At 44.1% G+C, this 25,792-nt stretch overlaps 1 protein-coding gene across 13 annotated transcripts in view; it reads left to right on the forward strand.

Moving 5' to 3' along the window:
- EVL (Enah/Vasp-like) overlaps positions 1-25,792 on the forward strand; it is a 230,518-nt gene that overhangs the window by 147,468 nt on the left and 57,258 nt on the right. For 12 of the 13 annotated variants that reach the window (XM_068254686.1, XM_068254685.1, XM_068254682.1 and 9 more), the window contains exon 4: positions 16,887-16,959. In XM_068254686.1, the coding sequence (XP_068110787.1) occupies positions 16,887-16,959 (73 nt within the window). Of the gene's footprint in view, positions 1-14,851; positions 15,335-16,886; positions 16,960-25,792 lie in introns of those variants that run through there. The other variant, XM_068254689.1, reaches the window with a different exon arrangement.

The raw sequence follows: 25,792 nt of genomic DNA on the forward strand, positions 1-25,792 counted from the left end.
GACTTGGGCAACATTGGAGACGGAAGGGAAGATGAAGCTTCTGCACTGGAGACAAGAGGAGAAATGAGTGACACTGATGGCTGCTGCGGTGTGAAGGTGAGCTGGCCACCTATACTGAAATACTGAAAGGGGGTGGGAAAAGGAGGGATTAAGGGAGTCATCTGGGTACCTATACTGGAGGGAAAGGGGGGAAAAGCCATCTGGCTACATATACTAGAGGGAAGGTAGAGGGGTCATCAGGCTACCTATACTGGGGGGGTCATCAGCCTACCTATACTGGGGGGGGGGGTATCAGGCTACCTATACTGGAGGGAAAAGGGGAGGAGTCATATGGCTACCTATACTGGGGGGGGGGGGTCATCAGGCTACCTATACTAGAGGTAAGGGGAAGGTATCATTTCGCTACCTATACTGGAGGGCGGGCGGCTGGTGACAGCGGCCTAGGGCGGTAAAAAGTACAAATCCGGCCCTGGCTAGGTACCTGCCTAGACTGCCTGGTGGAAGATCCTGCTCTGGTTACACCCCTGCACGTAGCACAGCAGAGGTAGGTAAAGGCTTGTCTGTGCATTGCTTTACATCTCTAGACATGCAGGATATATACAGCGTGTGATTCATCTGTGGGATTGAGCGGAGGTGACTTTTATGTCCATTTACCGTCGTACTAAAAATAACACCCGTGTTTATCGTATCATTTATACGATCGGGCCGGACGCGGCGTATCGCCATCAGCAAGATATATGGCGGAGGGTGACAGACAATCATTTGTAGAATTCAGGAGGGGAGGAGGGCTGGATGGCTCAATTCTGGTATTTACCCTCCGCTGGAGTGATGAAAGGGGCTGATTAGGAATGACGCTCCGCAAGTCAACACTGTCACGGCTCATGTCGCAGGAAGTGAAGCCAGACCCGTCTATTTCCCCTTCTTTAACCAGTTCACCCCCAAGGGTTTTTACCCTAACGGACCAGAGCAATTTTCACCTGTCAGTGCTCCTCCTTTTTATTCCCTAATAACTTTATTACTACTTATCACAAGAAAACGATCTATACCTCGTTTTGTTCGCCACCAATTAGGCTTTCTGTGGGTAGTACATTTTGCTAAGAATTTTTTTATTCTAAATGCATTTTATGGGAAAAATACAGAAATAATGGGAAAAAAATCATTATTTCTCAGTTTTTAGCCATTATAGTTTTCAAATTAAACATTCTCCTGTGGATAAAAACACTTTTTATTTGCCCTGTTGTCCCGATTATTAAACCGTTTAATTTATGTCCCTATCACAATATATGGCGACAATATATTTTAAAATATAGGTGTTATTTTTCTTTTCTTTTTTTGTTTTAGCCATAATTAAACTCCTATGTATTAAATTAATTTTCCCCCAGTCAACTATTTATTTATTGATTTTAAGCTGCTTTTTTTTTAAGGGGGGGGGGGGGGGGGGGCGTGAAGTGTAATTTATTTATTTTATTAATATTGTATATTTTACATAGTATGTTTGTGCTTGTGTGTAATATACTTTTTGGCCACAAGATGGCGCTAGTGAACACTTTCCGTTAAGGAAGTGATCACTTTTTTTTTTTTGTACACTTTATTAAACTTAAACAGTTTCCTGGTTTATGAATGGAGGTGGCCGCTGTTCGCGGTCACGTCCATTCACTTCAGGCATTGCGATTAGGTAGAGGACCGCTCGGTCCTCTTCACTAATCACTTAACAAGGGTTCCCGACGGAAACGGCGGCGGTAGCGGCGCGGACACGTGCGGAGCAGCGGCGGGAATGCGTGACGTATTAAAACGTCATGTTGCCGTTAATAGGCTAAAGCATGACGTTTTAATACGTTACATTGTCAGTAAATGGTTAAAGGACCATTGTCGCGAAAAATGCTAAAATGTAAAATCAATACAGAAAAATGCAGCTTTCTCCCAGAGTAAAATGTACTATAAATTACTTTTTTCCTATGTTGCTATCACTTATAGTAGGCACTTAAAAAACTGACAGATCTGATGCGGAAGAGTGATACAGACGCTGCCATGTTTATTGCCTGTTTAACAATACCAGTTGCCTGGCAGTCTTGCTGATCTATTTGGCTGCAGTAATGTCTGAATTGCACCAGAAACAAGCATGCAGCAAATCTGACAATGATGTCAGAAACGCCTAATCTGCTCCATGCTTGTTCAGGGTCTATGGCTAAAAGTATTAGAGGCAGAGACTCAGCTGGGCGGATCGAGAAAGTAACCAAAATGAAAAACTTGGAACTAATCCACAGTGTACAGTCTTCCTTTGAGAAATGTAATCAAATGTGGGCAGGTTGATAAGCTTTTGTCCAATCAAAAAAGTGATCTTCACCACATGATTCTTTTTCAAGATTACACCCTACATTCTACCCTTACACTCTCCACTACCACAATCAGATTGTTAAACAACAACCATGGTTGAGAGTAACTATTAATATCAATGAAAATAACAAATTCTCGCTAAGCTAGTGCGGAAGCAGCGGTAACAGGATTAATAGCAGTACTTAATATTTAATAATGGGCTTAGCACTCTGTATAGAGGAGGCACACAGTAGCTCTGAGGACTGGGGACAGAGCAGGATGAGCTGCCAGGTGGAATCTGTCCAAGTGTCTGAAAATAACAGACACACAAGAATAGCCCAGCGCTGAGCTGTATATATACTCTGCTGCTGCTGCTGCTGCTGGGGTCACAGTCACATGGGTTTCCTGAGTCGGTTTTCTGATACGAGACATAGCTGAACTGTGTAGGGATAGGTTTGTGTGTTTGTGTGTAGATTGCGATGGACATTATGACTATGGTGGGATTAGATTAAGAGCTCCTCTGAGGACAGTCAGTGACATGACTATGTACTCTGTACAGTGCTGCAGAAGATATCAGTGCTATATAAATACATATTAATAATATGGTAGGACATTAGACTATGGCTATGGTAGGATTAGATTGTGAGCTCCTCTGAGGACAGTCAGTGACATGACTATGTACTCTGTAATGTGCTGCAGAAGATGCCAGTGCTATATAAATACATAATAATAATATGGTAGGACATTTGACTATGACTATGGTAGGATTAGATTGTGAGCTCCTCTGAGGACAGTCAGTGACATGACTATGTACTCTGTAATGTGCTGCAGAACATGCCAGTGCTATATAAATACATAATAATAATATGGTAGGACATTAGACTATGACTATGGTAGGATTAGATTGTGAGCTCCTCTGAGGACAGTCAGTGACATGACTATGTACTCTGTAATGTGCTGCAGAAGATGCCAGTGCTATATAAATACATAATAATAATATGGTAGGACATTAGACTATGACTATGGTAGGATTAGATTGTGAGCTCCTCAGACGACAGTCAGTGGCATGAATATGTGATCTGTTAAGTGCTGTGGAAGATGTCAGTGCTATATAAATACATAATAATAATATGGTAGGACATTAGACTATGACTATGCTAGGGATTAGATTGTGAGCTCCTCTGAGGACAGTCAGTGACATGACTATGTACTCTGTAATGTGCTGCAGAGGATGTCAGTGCTATATAAATACATAATAATAATATGGTAGGACATTAGACTATGACTATGGTAGTATTAGAGTGTGAGCTCCTTTGAGGACAGTCAGTGACATGACTATGTACTGTGTAAAGTGCTGCAGAAGATGTCACTGCTATATAAATACATAATAATAATATGGTAGGAGATTGAACTATGACTATGGTAGTATTAGAGTGTGAGCTCCTTTGAGGACAGTCAGTGACATGACTATGTACTCTGTAAAGTGCTGCAGAAGATGTCAGTGCTATATAAATACATAATAATAATATGGTAGGACATTAGACTATGACTATGGTAGGATTAGAGTGTGAGCTCCTCTGAGGACAGTCAGTGACATGGCTATGTACTCTGTAAAGTGCTGCAGAACATGTCAGTGCTATATAAAAACATAATAATAATATGGTAGGACATTAGACTATGACTATGGTAGTATTAGAGTGTGAGCTCCTTTGAGGACAGTCAGTGATATGACTATGTACTGTGTAAAGTGCTGCAGAAGATGTCACTGCTATATAAATACATAATAATAATATGGTAGGACATTAGACTATGACTATGGTAGTATTAGAGTGTGAGCTCCTCTGAGGACAGTCAATGACATGACTATGTGATCTGTAAAGTGCTGCGGAAGATGTCAGAGCTATATAAATACATAATATTAATATGGTAGGACATTAGACTATGACTATGGTAGGATTAGAGTGTGAGCTCCTCTGAGGACAGTCAGTGACATGACTATGTACTGTGTAAAGTGCTGCAGAAGATGTCAGTGCTATATAAATACATAATAATATGGTAGGGGATTAGACTATGACTATGGTAGGATTAGATTGTGAGCTCCTCTGAGGGCAGTCAGTGTGATATGACTATGTACTCTGTAATGTGCTGCAGAAGATGTCAGTGCTATGTAAATACACAATAGTACTAATATAGATGCTTTCCAGGGAGTACTTTTGTAGAGAATAAAGGTAATGCTGAGGAAAATAAAATGACGTAAAAAGGAAATAAATATGGCAGCGTCCATATCCCACTTGAAGTTATCTTTCAAGGACAACTGAAGTGAGAGGTATACGGAAGCTGCCATATTTGATTCCTTTTAAACAATACCAGTTGCCTGGCTGTCCTGCTGATCTGTTTGGCTGCAGTAGTGACCGAATAACCCTAGAAACAAGCATGTGGATAATCCAGTCAGATCTGACAATAATTATTACTATTATTCCGACACCTTCCGCAGTGCTGTACAGAGTATTTGGTCTTGTCACTAACTGTCTCTCAGAGGAGCTCACTATCTAATCCCTACCACAGTCATATGTCTGTATCGTGTGTAAAATATGTATGGTATGTAGCCTAGGGTCAATTTTAGGGGGAATACAATTAGGGCTCGTTTCAACTGTTGCGGTGCGGAATCGCCTGGATTCCACCACGGACGAAATCGCATGCGGATGCGTTTCTGCATGCGGTTTTCCCCGCAATTTCGCATGGCTAAGAAGCGGACGAATTTAACCATGTCACTGCCTGTGTACATTTTCATAACGTTACATGCAAAATCGCGGGGAAAACCGCATGACAAAGCCGCATGCGATTTCCCTATGAAAAGCATTGCGGGCATTCCAGCCGCACACCAAAACACACCCGCACGACGCACAAGTGGAAACAATCCCATCCACTTGTATTGCCTATGCGAATCCGCATGCGGTGCCCACATGCGCTATAGTGGAAACGAGCCCTTAACTTATCTGTATGTTTTTGGGATGTGGGAGGGAACCAGAGTGCTCGGAGGAAACCCAGACAGACACTGTGCCCGCACCGCTATAGTGGAAACGAGCCCTTAACTTATCTGTATGTTTTGGGGATGTGGGAGGGAACCAGAGTGCTCGGAGGAAACCCACACAGACACGGGGAGAACATACAAACTCCTTGCAGATGTTGACCTGGCTTGGATTCAAACAGGAACCCAGCGCTGCAAGGTGAGAGTGCTGCTAACCACTACGTCACTGTGCTGCCACCAATAATGCCAGAAACACCTGATCTGCTGCATGCTTGTTCAGGGGCTATGGCTAAAAGTATTCTAAGCAGAGGATCAGCAGGACAGCCAGGCAACTGGTATTGCTTATAAGGAAATAAATATGGCAGCCTCCAGATCCCTCTCTCTACAGTGTTCCTTTAAAGTAAGACTACGAGAACTTTAGCGACTTTCTTTTCTTAGTAGGAAGAATGTTCAAACTTTTTATGTCAGCACATATCCCGTGTATAAGGACGTCCTCTCACCGGCTGTCCCCGCATCCAGTTTAGACCTGTGTAATAGGCATTGTCACTGGAGGGTACACGCAGCGTTTGAGGGACAGAACGCAGGTGACACAGGTGACATATTAGGTAGTGTGGTGTTCATGAAATATCCCCCGGTAATACGCGTATGGAAGTGAGAGAGCAGCTGTCAGCCTGGTCTGCGATCCTGCGAGATACAAGTCCCCCGGCTGCTGCAATCAGGATGAATAGAGGACAGATGGAAAATTAGGCAATTTATTTTTAAATTTTTTTTTTTTTAAAGACCGTTTTTCAGCTGCTGAGGCCGTCTGTCCTGTTACACTTCAAGCTTTTGATGCTCATTTCTTCATCATTCTGCTGCTTAATTTCTCTTTCATTTCAACGGTACCTCCACTTTCGGGATAGGGTCTCTGGGATGGTTCTTAGCCTAAATCTGTTCTTAAAGTAATCCGGTAAGGGAAATAAGTGCCCCTGGAGGGTACTTACCTCGGAAGGGGGAGGCCTCTGGATACCCGAGGTGACATGATGAGATAGACATGTGTATGTACAGTGCCCAGCACACAAATAACTAGGCTGTGTTCCTTCTTTTCTTTCTCTGCCTGAAAGAGTTAAACATCAGGTATGCAAGTGACAGTTTCTGTCCAGGTCAGGACTGGGTCAGACTGTAGCATAACCCTCACTGATAAGTAATTACAGCCATAAAACACTTTCCTGCCGTAAAATGGCTTCTAAGTGCAGGTAAGAGATAAAAATGGTCAATAGTTCATAATTTGAGCTCTGGCATACTTCAATGAAGGTGTCATTGAGAAGAGGCCACGAAACAGTAATAACTTAAAAACTAGATTTAAATATAAAATAAAACTGTGGGATATCTAAGAAAAAGTCGTTTTTTGGAGAAGGAGGATAGATGCAATAAATCAGTTTATTTTCACCTTTGATGTCCTTTAAAGGGAGTCTGAAGTGAAAATAAAAATAAAAAGCAGATACTCACCTAAGGAGAGGGAAGGCTCTGGGTCCTATAGAGCCCTCCCATTCTCCTCCCAGTCCCACGTTCCCCTGCAGGCTCCCCGGTAAGCAATCTCTGACCGATCGGTTGCAGTCTGTTCTCTTCCGCATTGGGTGGGCATTGGGAGTCTTCGGAAGCACTCAGACTTCCGAAGATGGGTCACTCCTCACTGCGCATGTGCAAGCGCCCTCTCACCCGCACTTGCGCGTGTACAGTACAGAGTCGCTGGTCTTCGGGAGCCCAAGTGCTTCCAAAGTCTCCCGAGAATGGCAAGAGAATGGGAAGGCTCTATTGGACCCAGAGCTTCCCCCAACCTCTTCAGCCTCTGGGATCCAGCGCTGGCAGGCCCCGAACAGCGTGCGGCAATATTTACCTATCTGCGCTCCCGCACTGACGCAGTACAAGCTCCCCCTCAGGATGCAGCGGAAATAGTCAAGCTCAATCGGGTCCGCTCTACTGAGCACCTACGCAGCAGCACTTGTTATAGGAGGAGGATATTGAATTGGTTGTGTAGTACGGGTAATTACTAGAGCAGTAGTAGCAAAGAAAATATTCTTATATTTTTATTTTCAGTTGTATAGTTTTTTTTTTTGTTTTTTTTTATAACATTGCATCATTCTCTAATATTTGCAGTTTACACACTACTCAGCATTCTAAATGATTTTACAGAGCAGGCCAGTGAACTTTTTAACTGTCCTCTGCAGAGAAAAAAACAATACAGTGACTGACACTTGAGATAACAAGCTTCAGAAGACAGAGCTCTCTGCGTTTTTAACCAAAACCCAAGGGTTTTTATCCTAACGGACCAGAGCAATTTTCAGTTGTCAGTGCTCCTCCCTTTTTATTCCCTAATAACTTTATTACTACTTATCACAAGAAAATGATCTATACCTCGTTTTTTTCGCCACCAATTAGGCTTTCTGTGGATAGTACATTTTGCTAAGAATTTTTTTATTCTAAATGTGTTTTAATGAGAAAAACAGAAAAAAAAGAAAAAAATCATTATTTCTCAGTTTTCAACCATTATAGTTTTAAAATTAAACATTCTCCTGTGGATAAAACAAACACGTTTTATTTGCCAAGTTGTCCCGATTATTAAACAGTTTAAATGATGTCCCTATCACAATGTATGGCGACAGTATATTATTTTGAAATATAAGTGTTATTTTTCTGTTGTTTTTTTTTTTTTATTCTGGCCATAATTACAAGCCCCTATGTAATAAATTAAAATTAATTTCCCCCCATAAAATATAAATTAACAAAGCTGAGTCCCTAAGGCAACTATTTATTTATTTTTTTAGCTGATTTTTTTTCTACAAGTGTTTTTTTGGGGGGAGGGGGGGGGGTGGTTGGAAGTGTAATTTTACTAAGATCTGTATGTACTTGAAAATGAATGTATTTTGTAGGTGTAATATACTTTTTGGCCACAAGATGGCGCAAGTGAACACTCATAGGAAATGTTCACTTTTTTTTTTTCTTCACTTTATTTAATTGTTACATTTCCTGTTATTGTGAATGGACGTAGCCGCTGTTCGCGGTCACGTCCATTCACTCCAGGCACTGCGATTGGGTAGAGGACCGTTCGGTCCTCTTCCCCAATCACCCAGCACGGAAGCCCGACGGAAACAGCGGCGGTAGCGGCGCACACACGGCGGTAGCATCGGCGGGAACGCGGAACGTATTAAAACGTCATGTTGCTGTTAATAGCGGTAAGCATGACGTTTTAATACGTTAGGATGTCAGTAAATGGTTAAAAGTCGTGGAGCTCAATGGCTCTTTTGCATGGATAATAACTGGAGTTTCTTAACTGTTCCTGTACTGGAAACAATATTAGACTCATATCTCTGCTGCTAATGTTGTATTTCTTAGCTGTACTACACATACAAATCATTATATCATAAAAAAATGTTTTGCTTCAGTTGTCCTTTAAGTAAAAATAATCTTTTGCTGTGGTAAAATAGCGATCCCATCTGATATGATTCTGCGAGGCGGGTGTCACATAGCGTTCATCGCCGGTACACGATGGCCGCGGCTTCCTCCGGGTACCGTTTGTGGGTTAGCTGGCAGACACCTCATTAGCGATGAATTATTGAGGCAGCACGAGATGCCCTCCTGGGCTGTAGTGAAGGATTCGGTTACTGTCTTTGTAGTCGGGTTCTGCCTCGGAGGCCAGGTGAGCTCTGGGGATGAATAGCTTTCCATTGAGGATTGTTCATGCTTTTCTATAGTATGGTCAGCAGAGAGTGGATATTTCAGTGCTTTTGTCTGTGTCACTGCGACTGCCTCGTCCTGTGCAGGATGTCTTGTAGGTGACGCGGAGACTATAGCCATTATTTTACCATACATGTTGCCTGATGTATTAAGGGATGGAGCAGTTCTTCACGTTGTTCAGTTTCTGGGGTAATTCAGCGGTAATTCTAAGAATTCCGGCAACGGTGCCTTTAATATAATTTTTTTAAGGCAAATAACCTATTATAGTTCATTTTTTAATTCTGTAGTTTAAACGTCGTTGTTTGTTGTGAATTGTTTGTTTGTTTGTTTGTTTTTTACATTATCTGTTTATCATCATTAAGTTTAGTGGATTGTTTATAACTTTTAAACCTTTCTTTTTACTCTTGAAAACATTTGTATTGAAACATCATTGTTTATTGTGAATTTTTTGTTTGTTTTTTACATTATCTGTTTATCATCATTAAGTTTAGTCGATAGTTTATAACTTTTAGGGCTCGTTTCCACTAGTGCGGCGTGCGTCTCGCAGACGCACGCCGACGCTAAGCGGGTGGACGGGATCGCAGGCGAATCCCATGAGCCGTGCCATGCACGGCTATGGGATTCGCAGCCTCCGCCGCGAATTCTGTGGGGGGTTCCGGCCGAATCGCACCCGCAAGCGATTCCACCGCAGCGCCGTCATCCCCTATGGCAGAGTTTCCCTGTGCGATTCATGTGCGGGGAAACTCTGCGGAATCGCAGCGGAAACCGCGATAGTGGAAACGGGCCCTTAAACCTTACTTTTTATACTCAAAAACTTTTGTACTTTAAATGAAACAAATGATTTTCGTACAAGAATATATGGCCTACTCCTACTACAAACAGGTCACGTTGCGGGAGAATGTTTGTAAGTTTGTTTGTAAGTTGTTTGTAAGTTGAGTCCTGTGTTAAACACGGTGGAACGTGGATAAATTATTTACATTTGGATAACTCTGGGTGTGGACATATAAACTCTATTTTGGGTTGTTTTTGGTGTGCTTTGAAAGTGTTTTAAACTACTTCTAACAGTTTATACAATACTGTAACATTTAACAACAATATGCAATAATTAAAAAAACAGTATTGTATAATTTGTACATGAAAACAACTTTGTTTGTATCTCTGAAACATTGTAATTTTGGCGTTTGTATGTAGGGAACTGTCTATTTTTATATTGAAATGAAACAAGTTACTGTCGTGGAAGGATATATTGGCTGTTTTGTAATATTGTGTTTATCGTTTATTCAACATGTAGAATATTTCTTTTAACATTGTTATTCTAAGTAATGATTGGTTTATATGGTTTATATGGCGTTGTTTTTATGTTATTTTAGAGTTTAGCAATATTTTCATCCTAAAGCCAGGAAATTGTTGTTTATTTGTTTTTTTGTTTTGTTTTTTAAGTCATTCCACTTTTACTGCAGACGGGATATTTCTTGCTATTGCCATATTTTTTGGCATTTTATTTTCATTTTCTTGAGGCTGATGGATTTGCCAGAATGTATATTTTATATTTTTCTAGGGTTATGGGCATTGTATTCATTTGTTGCTGTTTCATTGCTGACACTGTTATAGTATCTCCCATCCGTCTCTGGATAAACTATTATAGCTATTGCCTTCAATTACTTCTTTTGATAATTGTCTTTTATGTGGCTTTATCATCAGCTCTTGTTTATTTTATCTTCCTTATTGTTTAATTTTGGGTGAATCGTATCTCATTTTTGTTCACTCATATTCCGTAAAGTTGACTGGAGTGCAGTGACCAGATGCAGAATGCAGTGACCAGTTGCAGAGTGCCGTGACCAGTTGCAGAGTGCCGTGACCAGTTGCAGAGTGCCGTGACCAGTTGCAGAGTGCCGTGACCAGTTGCAGAGTGCCGTGACCAGTTGCAGAATGCACTGACCAGTTGCAGAGTGCACTGACCAGTTGCAGAGTACAGTGACCAGTTGCAGAGTGCAGTGTCCAGTTGCAGAGTGCAGTGTCCAGTTGCAGAGTGCAGTGTCCAGTTGCAGAGTGCACTGACCAGCGGCAGAGTGCACTGACCAGCGGCAGAGTGCACTGACCAGCGGCAGAGTGCACTGACCAGCGGCAGAGTGCACTGACCAGTGGCAGGGTGCACTGACCAGTTGCAGGGTGCAGTGGCCAGTTGCAGGGTGCAGTGGCCAGTTGAGTTGCAGGGTGCAGTGGCCAGTTGCAGGGTGCAGTGGCCAGTTGCAGGGTGCAGTGGCCAGTTGCAGGGTGCACTGACCAGTTGCAGAGTGCACTGACCAGTTGCAGAGTGCACTGACCAGTTGCAGAGTGCACTGACCAGTTGCAGAGTGCACTGACCAGTTGCAGAGTGCAGCGGCCAGTTGCAGAGTGCACTGCCCAGTTGCAGAGTGCACTGCCCAGTTGCAGAGTGCACTGCCCAGTTGCAGGGTGCACTGCCCAGTTGCAGGGTGCACTGCCCAGTTGCAGGGTGCACTGCCCAGTTGCAGGGTGCACTGCCCAGTTGCAGGGTGCACTGCCCAGTTGCAGGGTGCACTGCCCAGTTGCAGGGTGCACTGCCCAGTTGCAGGGTGCACTGCCCAGTTGCAGGGTGCACTGCCCAGTTGCAGGGTGCACTGCCCAGTTGCAGGGTGCACTGCCCAGTTGCAGGGTGCACTGCCCAGTTGCAGGGTGCACTGGCCAGTTGCAGGGTGCAGTGGCCAGTTGCAGAGTGCCGTGATCAGTTGCAGAGTGCCGTGATCAGTTGCAGAGTGCTCTGACCAGTTGCAGAGTGCAGTGGCTAGTTGCAGAGTGCAGTGGCTAGTTGCAGAGTGCAGTGGCCAGTTGCAGAGTGCAGTGGCCAATTGCAGAATGCAGTGGCCAGTTGCAGAGTGCAGTGGCCAGTTGCAGAGTGCAGTGGCCAGTTGCAGAGTGCAGTGGCCAGTTGCAGAGTGCAGTGGCCAGTTGCAGAGTGCAGTGGCCAGTTGCAGAGTGCAGTGGCCAGTTGCAGAGTGCAGTGGCCAGTTGCAGGGTGTAGTGGCCAGTTGCAGGGTGTAGTGGCCAGTTGCAGGGTGCAGTGGCCAGTTGCAGAGTGCAGTGGCCAGTTGCAGAATGCAGTGACCAGTTGCAGAGTGCAGTGACTAAAGGCTCATACACACATCAGACTATAGTCTTTGGAAAATGAAAGATCACAGACCAACCTTACCACCCTTCATGTAGTATGAGAGCCATACTCTACACAGTCTTTTCTATGGAACTGAACTCCCCATCAGAAAAAAACCTTTGCAAGATGCTGCACAGACACAAAAGATCAGTAGCTGCAAAAGATCTGTTCCTGCCAAAAATCCATTCCTGCAAATTGCAATGATAGTCTATGAGATCTGCAGATCATCATACACACATGATTTAACTGACATTCATCTGCAGATCAGATCCACCAGGATGGATTTTCAGATCTGCAGGTGATTGATCTGCAGATGAATGTCAGTTAAATCATGTGTGTATGATGATCTGCAGATCTCATAGACTATGAATGCAATTTGCAGGAATGGATTTTTGGCAGGAACAGATCTTTTGCAGATACTGATCTTTTGGGTCTGTACAGCATCTGTGTGTGCAGCATCTTGCAAAGATTTTTTTCTGATGTGGAGTTCAGCTCCATAGAAAAGACTGTGTAGGTATGTATGAGCCTTTATAGTTGCCAATAAAATCAATTGTTTTTTACTGATTTAATCGCAGTAAGCTCACATCTGATTGGCTGCCAGGCAATCTGCTTTATTTAAAAGGAAACAAACATGTCAGCCTCCATATTCCTATCCTCACCTCAGGTTCCCTTTAAAGGACCTCTGTCGCGAAAATCTTAAAATGTAAAATATATGTAAACATATACAATTAAGAATGGTACGTTTCTTTTGGAGTGAAATGAGCCATAAATTATTTTTCTCCTATGTTGCTGTCACTTACAGTAGGGTAGTAGAAATCTGACAGAACCGAAAGGTTTTGGACTAGTCCATCTCCTCATGGGGGGGGGGGGGGGGTTCCACAGGGATTTCTTTACTTTCAAAATGCACTCAGTGAATGACAGTTGCTGCGTCCAACTGCCAAAAAAGTATACGGTGAGCAGGGAGGCTGGCCAGCATCTTTGTATAAATCTTTTTCAGGGAGTGTCTTTATAAAGAATAAAGGTCATCCTGAGAATCCCCTATGGAGAGATGGACTAGTCCAGACATGGGCAAACTCGGCCCTCCAGTTGTTACGGAACTACAAGTCCCACAATACATTTTCCTTTATGAGTCATGACTGTGGCTGTCAGACTCCTGCAATGCATTGTGGGACTTGTAGTTCCTTAACAGCTGAAGGGCCGAGTTTGCCCATGCCTGGGCTAGCCCAAAACCTGTTGGTTCTGTCAGATTTCTACTACCTACTGTAAATGCCAGCCGCATAGGAGAGAAGTAATTTATGGCTCATTTTACTCAGGAAGAAACTTACTTCTTATTTGTGTGTGTTTTAAATTTTAAGATTTTCGGGACAGTTCCTTTATAAGTGCAATCGAGAGGTGTTGGCCTCCTGTGAATGCAGCTTTGATTGCACTGGGGAGAGCAGAGTCTGCAGAGGGGAATACAGGAAGTGGCAGGATTCTGTAGCGGATTGTGAAAATCTCTGACTGATGAGGAAGTTATTGGCGTGATCAGCGATGCGATGATGCCAGCCTGGCTGGGGCAGCTGCTGTGTATCTGCTGTACTGGCAGAATCTGTCCGGCAGATGTAATAACTAGAATCTTTATATAAGACTGGCGGCTCTCATTCCGCATCCATTTCTCACCGCCTCCCAGCCGCTGGTAGTCTAGAGTCATCACTAGGGTTGGTGTTACCCCGTGCGGAAACTCATGGTCTTACCCCATGATCCGCCAACCTCACCAGGCTAAACAAAGCCAATAATACTTTATCCTATACTAGTAGACCCAAGCTCGTTTAAAGAGAAACTCCGACCAAGAGTTGAACTTTATCCCAATCAGTAGCTAATACCCCCTTTTACATGAGAAATCTATTCCTTTTCACAAACAGACCATCAGGGGGCGCTGTATGACTGATATTGTGGTGAAACCCCTCCCACAAGAAACTCTTGAGTAGTACTCCTGGCAGTTTCCTGTCTGGGAACCTTGTTGCATTGTGGGAAATAGCTGTTTACAGCTGTTTCCAACTGCCAAAAAGCATGCAGCAGCTACATCACCTGCCAACAGTAAAAATGTCACCATGTACTAAATGTCAGAATGTAAATCAGGGATTTAAAAGAGTTTACAATGGGCAAACACTGACTAAATCATTTATACATAATTATTGTAAAAATGAAGCACTTTTTTTATTACAATATTTTCACTGGAGTTCCTCTTAAAAACGGGCTCTAGGGTCTGTTTCTCCCCGCCGCATGTTACTACGCACGCTCACACGCCTGCCCGGCTCCCTGGCCCCTCCCTCCTGTCTCTGTGAGGCTGGGTCCGTGCTGCGCACATGCGCAGTAGCAAAAAGCACGGACCAACTACACAGAGACAGCACACGCAGGGACACAGGGGTTTTATTATAGAGGATAATAATTTGCAAGTGTCTCTGCTTCCTGCCCCTGTGTGTTATGTGTCCCTGCTTCCTAACCTGAGAGTTTCCTGTCTGTGAACCTCATTGCATTGTGGGAAATAACAGCTTTTTCCAACTGCCAAGCAAGCAGCATCTCCCTGTGTGCATATACTTTGGACAGCGATGGTGGATGGGCAATCGAGACGCGTCTGTGCACGCATTGTGGGGGGGGGGGGGGCCGCGGGCGTGGCCTAGCACACGTTTTTCAATGGGCGGGCCTTTTTACTATTTATAGTAATAAAAGGTCTATATTAACATACATAGCCTACTCCACTCTCCCTTAGCCTGGAGCTTGGTGTCTCCTCCTCTGCTGGTGACACTTGATGCGGTCCTCACCTACCACACCCCCCCCCCTAGTGACGCCATTGACTGGTACCTCCTTCACCTGCCGCATTCTGTCCACCTCCACCTGATCATGCAAAGTCTTCTTCCCCCTCCTACTGTGTCGTGTGCTGATTGATTGTATTCTGGATGCTGATTGATTGGATTCAGCCCCTGATCGCAGGGGGGCCAAGAGCTTTTTTGGGGACCGAACCTTCACATCTTCTTGTGGCTACACTTGTTATGGGCGTGAAGATCATGATGGCAACAGTTGTTTTATGGCCCCTGTGAGATGGGCCCCCAGGCTGTTAAGGGCACCAAAGAGAGGCAAGGAAAGGGGTGTGGACATTGGGGGGGGGGGGGGTTCCTATCAAGGTTTTGCTGGAGGGCCCCATGCATTGCCACTGTTCCCCCATGCTTACATCCCTTCCCACTGTGGGGACCTGCTGTTCAAAAAGTGCATTTGAAAATAAAAGAAACACTGATAATCCCCCATGATGATGAGCTGGATTAGTCCTAAATCTGTCAGATCTGTCAAATTTGTACAATTACTGTAAGAAACAGGAACATAGGAGTAAAGTAATTTATAGTGCATTTTAATCTGAGAAAAAAATGTACTTCTTGTACGCATGTATTTTAAAATGTTGCTATTTTTTTCACTTCCTTTTGTCCTTTAAAGTGAACCAGAGTCGAAGCACCCTTGTGTATTTTACCATATATATCAGTAAGAACATTAGAGGAAACACTTACCCTGCTCTCTGTTTCATCCTCACTGCTAAAAGTGTCTGTTATCAGCTGTGATAAGAATCCCGGTCTGAGCATTCAGTCTGGCTTTGCAGGGAGTATATATAGCTGAGTCATTATAGCAGAGCCACAAGGGGGCAGGCTTGGGCTTGAAAAGACACCAGAGAAGACAGACTCGGCTATAATCTTTCCATAGCAAAGCTAGACTGAGTGCTCAGTCGGGGATTCTTATCAGAGGTGATAACAGTCAGATTAAACAGAGAACAATGAAACAGAGAGCAGATTAGGTGTTTACTGTCATGTTCCCACTGATTTAAAAGGTAAAATACAAGAGGGTGCTTCGTCTCTGGTTCTCTTTAAAGAAGTCAACTGACAGCTCAGGCTGAAAATAACAATATTATTGGAAACCCTACAGGCGTTTCGCTAGTCTAAATCCCTCATCTTCAGGTCAATATGAGTGTCTAACTGTAGCAAGAAAGACAGCACTGAGCACCTATGTAGTCAGACACCTGATCTGCTGCATGCTTGTGCAGGGCCTGTGGCTAAAAGTAAGGTGGCCATACATGGTACAATTTTTCATTTTTTTTTTTCGATTAGATAATTTAGTCCGATTATTCCGTTAGATCGAATATAAAGATTTTTCCAGCATGTCCAATCAGATTATTCTTGAAAAAACGGGATAATCGTTCGAATTTATTGATCGAAAAGAAAAAATATTTTCAACTTTCATTCGATTCGATCGTTTACATCAAATAAATGGAAAAATCTAATGTTTTTATTGTACCGTGTATGGCCACCATTAGGGGCAGAGGATCAGCAGGGCTGCCAGGCAACTTGCATTGTTTAACAGGAAATAAATATGGCAGCCTCTGTATACCTCTCACTTCTGGTGTCCTTAAAAACTTGTACACATGCCCCATCACTGGACGATTCTTACAGCGATAGTTCGGGGAATGAGTACTATAGAGACGCAGTTCAGCTGCACTGAGCAGGGAGGAGGGGTGACAAGGGTCCCTTACTTAGGGTTTGTGTTTTGTTTTTTACGCTGTCAGTAAAGTTCATCTTGTTTGTTTTTTCTTTGCGCCTGTATCTGAAGCATTTATACTAACCTGAGATCCCTCTGCTTCCTCCGCAGGCCCTGCTGCCCAGCGCCAAGCCCCCAGCATCCAAAATGGGCCCTCGCCAGACGAGATGGAAATACAGAGGAGGTGAGCGCCATCTAGTGCTAGTCTTCATAATACAAAGCCAGGTGGTCAGTTTGTATCGTCGCCATGGCACAGGCATTCCAGTCTTCATTGCCTAAGAATTAAATAACTCAAAAGCACATTGACATTGTTTATCATAGAAATGGGGATCTATGACTATATGGTCAGGATTACATTCTAAGCTCCTCTGAGGGCAGTCAGTGACATGACTATGTACTGTGTACAGTGCTGCAGAAGATGTCAGTGCTATATAAATACATAATAATATGGTAGGACTTTAAACTATGACTATGGCAGGATTAGAGTGTGAACTCCTCTGAGGACAGTCAGTGACGTGACTATGCACTTTGTAATGTGCTGCAGAAGATGTCAGTGCTATATAAATACATAATAATAATATGGTAGGACATTACACTATGACTATGGTAGGATTAGAGTGTGAGCTCCTCTGAGGACAGTCAGTGACATGACTATGTACCCTGTAAAGTGCTGCAGAAGGTGTCAGTGCTATATACATACATAATAGTAATATGGTAGGACATTAGACTATGACTATGGTAGGATTAGAGTGTGAGCTCCTCTGAGGACAGTAAGTGACATGACTATGTACCCTGTAAAGTGCTGCAGAAGGTGTCAGTGCTATATAAATACATAATAATAATATTGTAGGACATTAGACTAGACTATGGTAGGATTAGATTGTGGGCTCCTCTGAGGACAGTCAGTGACATGACTATGTACTCTGTAAAGTGCTGCAGAAGATGTCAGTGCTATATAAATACACAATAAAAATATGGTAGTACATTAGACTATGACTATGGTAGGATTAGAATGTGAGCTCCTCTGAGGACAGTCAGGGACATGACTATGTACTCTGTAATGTGCTGCGGGAGATGTCAGTGCTATATAAATACATAATAATAATATGGTAGGACATTAGACTATGACTATGGTAGGATTAGACTGTGAGCTTCTCTGAGGACAGTCAGGGACATGACTATGTACTCTGTAATGTGCTGCAGGAGATGTCAGTGCTATATAAATACATAATAATAATATGGTAGGACATTAGACTATGACTATGGTAGGATTAGACTATGAGCTCCTCTGAGGACAGTCAGTGACATGACTATGTACTCTGTACAGTGCTGCAGAGGATGTCAGTGCTATATAAATACATAATAATAATATGGTAGGACATTAGACTATGACTATGGTAGGATTAGACTATGAGCTCCTCTGAGGACAGTCAGTGACATGACTATGTACTCTGTACAGTGCTGCAGAGGATGTCAGTGCTATATAAATACATAATAATAATATGGTAGGACATTAGACTATGACTATGGTAGGATTAGACTATGAGCTCCTCTGAGGACAGTCAGTGACATGACTATGTACTCTGTACAGTGCTGCAGAGGATGTCAGTGCTATATAAATACATAATAATAATATGGTAGGACATTAGACTATGACTATGGTAGGATTAGACTATGAGCTCCTCTGAGGACAGTCAGTGACATGACTTTGTACTCTGTAATGTGCTGCAGAAGATGTCAGTGCTATATAAATACACAATAATAATATGGTAGGATATTAAAGTATGCTATGGTGCCACTGTGCAGTGCAGGCGCACTCATACAAAAGCCCTTGATGAATATGTTTGGAGGGTGCCAGCGCTGGAACGGCGAGCTCGGACTTGCCCTTACTGAGGTAAGTATCTTTTTCTCCCAATTTAATGGACAGGTACACTTTAAAAACAGGAATGCTGAGAATCGGCTATGAAATAGTTCATGAGACTCTGTATGAGGAGATGTGTATATATATATGTATTTAGCAGAAACACATGTGCATGAAGAAAATGCTAAACGGGCATATTGCGAAAGAACCCAGGATTTGGTCTGCACAGCCCTGACTATGTCACAGAGAGGTCATTGTGGGTGGAGCTATCCTGAGTGTTTGGCAGAGGCTGCTTAGAAGGCTGCATGTGTGCTGCATGTGTTTGGCACATGGCCTGCGGTACAGCTGGGCGCGGTGTGTATCCCACATGGGTGCGCAATTACACGCAAGGCTCATATATCCTGCTCTCTCCTCCGTCCCTTCTCCCTCCATATCACCCCTCAATCTGTCTTCAGTCTCCTCTACCACTGTCTCCTATTTTTCTCTTTCTTATCTGACTTTATATATACTTCTATTGTCATTATTATTAATTTTTTTATTCATAGAGTGCTAACATACGTATTACACAGTGCTGTACAATAAATTGGGGACACCGGTGGTGTATCAACAGAGTATAAATAGGTTGCGACCGAACCAGGGCCAATGAACCAGAGGGGCCTACTAGAAGCCCACCTTCTTCCATCTTTTTAGCTATCTTTTTAGTTGGATTATTATGGCTCTGTACAAATTAACAAACTGACACATCACTGCATTCCAGCAGTTCTGGAGGTGTGTTTAGCTTCTAAGGGTAACAATGGTTAATTTGCTGTGATTAATATTCAGCAGTGGTGCCTGGGAGACATCTCAAGCTCACTCCAACCTGAATTATCCCAAATTCTTTCTGTTTTAGGAAAGCAAACTTTTGTTGATCTTTTTAGCTATTCATTGATGCTATGTTGTTAATGATCACCTCTATATGTGCATTTCATAGTGGTAATCCGTAAAGGATACCCGAAGTGACATGTGACATGATGAGATAGACGTGTATGTACAGTGCCTAGCACACAAATAACTATGCTGTGTTCCTTTTTTTCTTTCTCTGCCTGAAAGAGTCAAATATCAGGTATGTAAGTGGCTGACTCAGTCCTGACTCAGACAGGAAGTGACTACAGTGTGACCCTCACTGATAAGAAATTCCAACTATAAAACACTTTACTAGCAGAAAATCAGAAAATGGCTTCTGACAGCAAGAAAGAGATAAAAAAGGGGAATTTCTTATCAGTGAGGGTCACACTGTAGTCACTTCCTGTCTGAGTCTGGACTGAGTCAGCCACTTACATACCTGATATTTACCTCTTTCAGGCAGAGAAAGAAAAAAAGGAACACAGCATAGTTATTTGTGTGCTAAGCACTGTACATACACATGTCTATCTCATTATGTCACATGTCAGTTCGGGTATCCTTTAAAGAGGAACTGTCGTGAAAATCTTACAATTTAAACACATACAAATAAGAAGTACATTTCTTCCAGAGTAAAATGAGCCATAAATGGCTTTTCTCGTATGTTGCTGCCACTTACAGTTAGTAGTAGAAATCTGACATTACCGACAGGTTTTGGATTAGTCCATCTCTTCATGGGGGATTCTCAGCATGGCCTTTATTCTTTATAAAGACATTTCCTGAAAAAGATTTATACAATGATGCAGAACTGCCTCCCTGCTCACGGCAAACTTTTTTGGCAGTTGGACAGAGCAACTGCCATTCACTAAGTGCTTTTAAAAAAAAAATAAAACCCTAGCAACCCCCTATGGGGAGATGGGTTAGTCCAAAAATCTATCTATAATGTCAGATTTCTACTACTTACTGTAAGTGACAGCAACATAGGAGAAAAGTCATTTATGGCTCATTTAACTCCGGAAGAAACGTACTTCTTATTTGTCTATGTTAACATGTATTTTAAATTTTAAGATTTTCGCGACAGAGGTCCTTTAACAAACTGCTTCCTTACTCTGATTACACCTCTCGGACACTGCAGCTGTCCTTGGTAGGTTTTGGGGCTCCATATCAATAAAGTGCTTGGGTCCCCATGTAAAACTCACACTGGGGCCCCAAGCTCCTTAGCTACACCACTGGGGACACATTATAAAATTAAACAGTGGTAGAAAGACTGATTACATATAACAAGACAGGGGTCAGTAGGCAAAAAAGAGTCACTGAGTCCCGTCAGTGGGGGCATAGTAATCTTACAATGCAATGGGGGGGGGGGATAAGGACACAATAGGTGGAAGGGCTCTACTGGAGGGATCTAAGATAAAGAATGTAGGGGGAGGTGTAAGCGAGGATGAACTGATGGGTCTTCAGGGCCTAGAGAAAAGTTGAAGGTGGGTGCGAGCCTGATGGGGGTTGGAAGGGAGTTCCAGAGAGTAGAGGCTCCTCTTGAGAAGTCCTCGTATCCACACAGGGTTTGGTAGGCATCTAATAGACACCTGTGTTAAATGTTGGGCTACCATTTGGCTACTACATAGCAAATAATGGTTGTAGCTGATCATAAACGTTTGGACGCTAGGGTAAGTGTTAGGAATTAGGAGGGTGGGTTGGTGTTAGGCATTAGTTGGGGGGGAGGAGGCGTTCGTTTTAGGCACTTTGCGGGGGTTGGGCTCTCTCTGTTATGCTGGGAATACACAGGTCGATCCGGCGACCGATTAGCCGCCAGATCGACTCCCGCCGCATCCCCGCTCGTCCGCACATGCGCGTGGATCGATTACCGCTCATCCCCGCCGGCGCTCCTTGTCAGCTGCTCGATTCCCTGCCATTGTCCGCCGGTGGTGGTCGAGCGGGCGCGGGTCGAGCAGCATGATCGGACCAGCTGAATATTATCAGCTGGCTGGATTAGCTGCTCGATACACTGTACAGAAACGTACCGTGTATCCCCAGCATAACACACACACACAATCGACCTCCCTCTCGTTGCACTCTCTCTCATGTTTGCATCCTCCCTCGTACACACATACTCGCTCTCCATCTCATTGCATGCACTCTTGCCCACATTTGCGCTCTCTCATGTTTGAGCTCTCCCTCTCACGTTTGCTCTCTTTGCGCTTCTCCCACGTTTGTGCTCTGTCATGTTTGCACTCTTACTCACACACTCACTCTCCCTCTCATGCTTGCTCTCTTTGCGCTCTCTGACTCACATGCTCTACCTCTCATGCTTTCTCTATTTGCGCTCTCTTTCACGTTTGTGCTCTGTCATGTTTGCACTCACACACACGCTCGCTCTCCCTCTCATGCTTGCTCTCTGCGCTCTCTCCCACATTTGCGCTCTGTTATGTTTGCACTCTCACACACACACTCTCCCTCTCATGCTTGCTCTCTTTGTGCTCTCTCCCATGTTTGCGCTCTGTCATGTTTGCATTCACTAACACACTCTCGCTCTCCTACTCATGCTTGGTCTCTTACATGTTTGCGCTCTGTCATGTTTGCGCTCTCACACACACACCCTCACTCTCCTTCTCATGCTTGCTCTCTTTGCGCTCTCTCTCACACACACTTGTTCTCCCACTCATGCTTGCTCTCTTTGCGCTCTTGCCCACATTTGCGCTCTGTCATGTTTGCACTCACACACACACACTTGCTCTTCCTCTCATGCTTGCTCTCTTTGCGCTCTCTCCCATGTTTGCACTCACTCACACACACTCTCGCTCCCCCTCTTATGCTAGGTCTCTCCCACATTTGCGCTCTGTCATGTTTGCGCTCTCACACGCACACTCACTCTCCCTCTCATTCTTGCTCTCTTTGCGCTCTCTCTCACACACACTTGCTCTCTTTGCGCTCTCTCCCATGTTTGCACTCACACACACACACTTGCTCTTCCTCTCATGGTTGCTCTCTTTGCGCCCTCTCCCATGTTTGCGCTCACTCACACACTCTCGCACTCCCTCTCATGCTTGGTCTCTCCCACATTTGCGCTCTGCCATGTTTGCACTCTCTCACACACACACACTCTCCCTCTCATGCTTGCTCTCTTTGCGCCCTCTCCCATGTTTGCGCTCTGTCATGTTTGCAGTCACACACACTCTCGCTCTCCCTCTCATCCTTGGTCTCTCCCACATTTGCGCTCTGCCATGTTTGCACTCACACACACTCTCGCTCTCCCTCTCATGCTTGCTCTCTTTGCGCTCTCTCCCATGTTTGCGCTCTGTCATGTTTGCACACACTCTCGCTCTCCCTCTCAACCTTGGTCTCTCCCACGTTTGCGCTCTCTTATATTTGCGCTCTCACACAGAATAGAGACGTCTGTAGCAGTTGTGAATAGCTCCATAACGTAAGCCCCGCTGTGCAGTCCGTGACAGGAGATTACCAGCTGTTGGTGTTATTATCGCTGTCTGAGTTCTCGTGGCTAACCTCTTCCTTCCTGACACAAACTACTGGCTTTAAAATTCTAATAACACTTTCCGCTGCCTTGCCCGACCTAACACACAAACATCCGAAGCTAGTCTTGAAGAGGACCTGTCTCCAATGCAAAACCATATTAGAAAACTATCATTCATTGATCACTCATTTTCAGAAATCATTAATAAAACTATGGATAAGCATGGCTATTGCAAGCAGGACCACTAGACCACCGGTGAGATTTATAAAGCTTAGGGGGGGGGACCACTAGACCACTGTAGAAACTATAGAGGATACTATACCATCCCTTACATCCTCCACACTCCTATGGACTGTATACCTATATCCTTACCTTATTCCCACAATCCCCCCCATGTTAATGTTTTGCTTTGGCAATGCTAAATGTATTTGTTCCTGCCAATAAAGCTATTTGGATTTGGATTAGGTGGCCACTAGACCACCAGAGATAATATAAGGGAAAAAGGGGACTGCTATACCACCGGTACGGGGACCGCTAGACTACCAGAGAACGCTTTAAGGGTTAGGGGGGAACACTAGACCACCAGTGAAAACTATAAGGGGTAGGGGGAACACTAGACCACCACAGAAAACTATAACGGGTAGAGGGGCCAGTAGACTACCAAAGAACACCATAAGGTGTAGAAGGGACCACTAGACCACCAGGGATAATATAAAGGATAAAAAGGACTGCTATACCATAGGTAGGGGGGATCACTAGACCACCTAAGAAAACTAAGGAGTAGATGAGACCACTAGACTACCAGGGAACACTATAAGGGGTAGGGGGTAACACTAGACAAGACAAGACAAGACAAATAACATTTATATTGCGCTTTTCTCCTTGCGGACTCAAAGCGCCAGAGCAGAGCAGCAGCCACTAGGGCGCGCTCTATTGGCAGTAGCAGTGTAAGGGAGACTTGCCAAAGGTCTCCTGCTGAATTAGTGCTGGCTTACTGAACAGGCAGAGCCGAGATTCGAACCCTGGTCTCCTGTGTCAGAGGCAGAGCCCTTAACCATTACACCATCAGCCAACTGCCAACACTAGACTACCAAGTAACACTATAAGGGGTAGGGGGAACACTAGACTACCAGGGAACACTATAAGGGGTAGAGGGGCCACTAGACTACCAAGTAACACTATAAGGGGTAGGGGGTAACACTAGACTACCAAGTAACACTATAAGGGGTAGGGGGTAACACTAGACTACCAAGTAACACTATAAGGGGTAGGGGGTAACACTAGACTACCAAGTAACACTATAAGGGGTAGGGGGTAACACTAGACTACCAAGTAACACTATAAGGGGTAGGGGGTAACACTAGACTACCAAGTAACACTATAAGGGGTAGGGGGTAACACTAGACTACCAAGTAACACTATAAGGGGTAGGGGGTAACACTAGACTACCAAGTAACACTATAAGGGGTAGGGGGTAACACTAGACTACCAAGTAACACTATAAGGGTTAGGGGGTAACACTAGACTACCAAGTAACACTATAAGGGGTAGGGGGAACACTAGACTACCAGGGAACACTATAAGTGGTTGGGGGAACATTAGACTACCTAGAAAATCTAGTTTGTCCAAAAAAAGGATCTATATATATGTCACTCAGATGTCCTAAGTAAGGATAAAGTTATTGCTGATTAAATGTGGACACAGCCAAAACGCCAAAATCAGTACAAAACAGTACAAAAACTGGCCCATTATGGGTTGTATGTAGCAATCCTTGAAAAAAAAAAATAGTGATCGTTTACAAACGATCATGGCACATATACGCACATTACAAGCATAGCAGCAATGAAGAGTTAATACAGTGCTTGAGGAGTGTATATGGCGGTTGGCGCGGGGCTTTTTGATGAAGGGTGAGCCAAATGACGGCTCACCCATCTGTCGCACAAATTCAGGGAGGTGTTAAATATTAGTCCCCATCCGATGCGTCGCAATTTGGAGGGAGAAGGAATTTGGGGTCCAGCAATCGCCTGATCCCCAAATGACCCGTGCTAAGCATTACCGCTCTAGCCGCGCCAAGCTTCATCGCTATGCGGCGCCGCAAAAGCCCTGCTTCACTTGAGGGCGGACTCCTCTGGAGGAGGCGCAAACTCTGCATCTCCTATTGCTACGCCACAGTGTCCTCTAGTGTTGGGTGGAAGGAGGGACAGTAAATTTCTGAGGGGCTAGAAGCATGAAAACATAAACACAACTGAACCATATTCTGCTGGTTGGTGTCCTGTGGCGTCGGATATTTGTGCGGTTTTCCCGCTACGCAGTGCACTCTTGTCGGCTCATGCTTTTTCTTCTTATTCTTAAAATAGAAATTCTCAGGAAACCCTGTCTAAAATCTGCACTTATCACCGTTCTATTGAGCTACTTTTCTGGCTCGACGCCCTCGGCCTGCAATCTGCTGATCAACGCTGGCTTTTAAGGTGTGTGGAGAGGCGGTGGCGTATGCAGGCACATTTCAGTGCTGAGGGACTGGAAAAGGGGGCACATATGGAGATAGGATGCTAGAAGACTTCCTATTGGTCATCTAGCAACCACAGCCGGATTTACACTTAAGGAGCTTGTAGGCACAGAGATTCGAATGCCCTAAACTCCGCCCCTCGACGCAGGCCACACCCTCAAATCCCGGCCCTTATTTTCTTATAATCACTTAAAGAGCCAAATGTACATGAACCTAGCAGCGGTGTAATTCAGTGGGCCTGCCGAGAAAAATCTTGGATAAGGCCCCCTCTACTTTAATAACCAAAAATGTAATAATGATAT

Source organism: Hyperolius riggenbachi, chromosome 9 (assembly GCF_040937935.1).
Source record: "Hyperolius riggenbachi isolate aHypRig1 chromosome 9, aHypRig1.pri, whole genome shotgun sequence".
NCBI lineage: Eukaryota > Metazoa > Chordata > Amphibia > Anura > Hyperoliidae > Hyperolius > Hyperolius riggenbachi.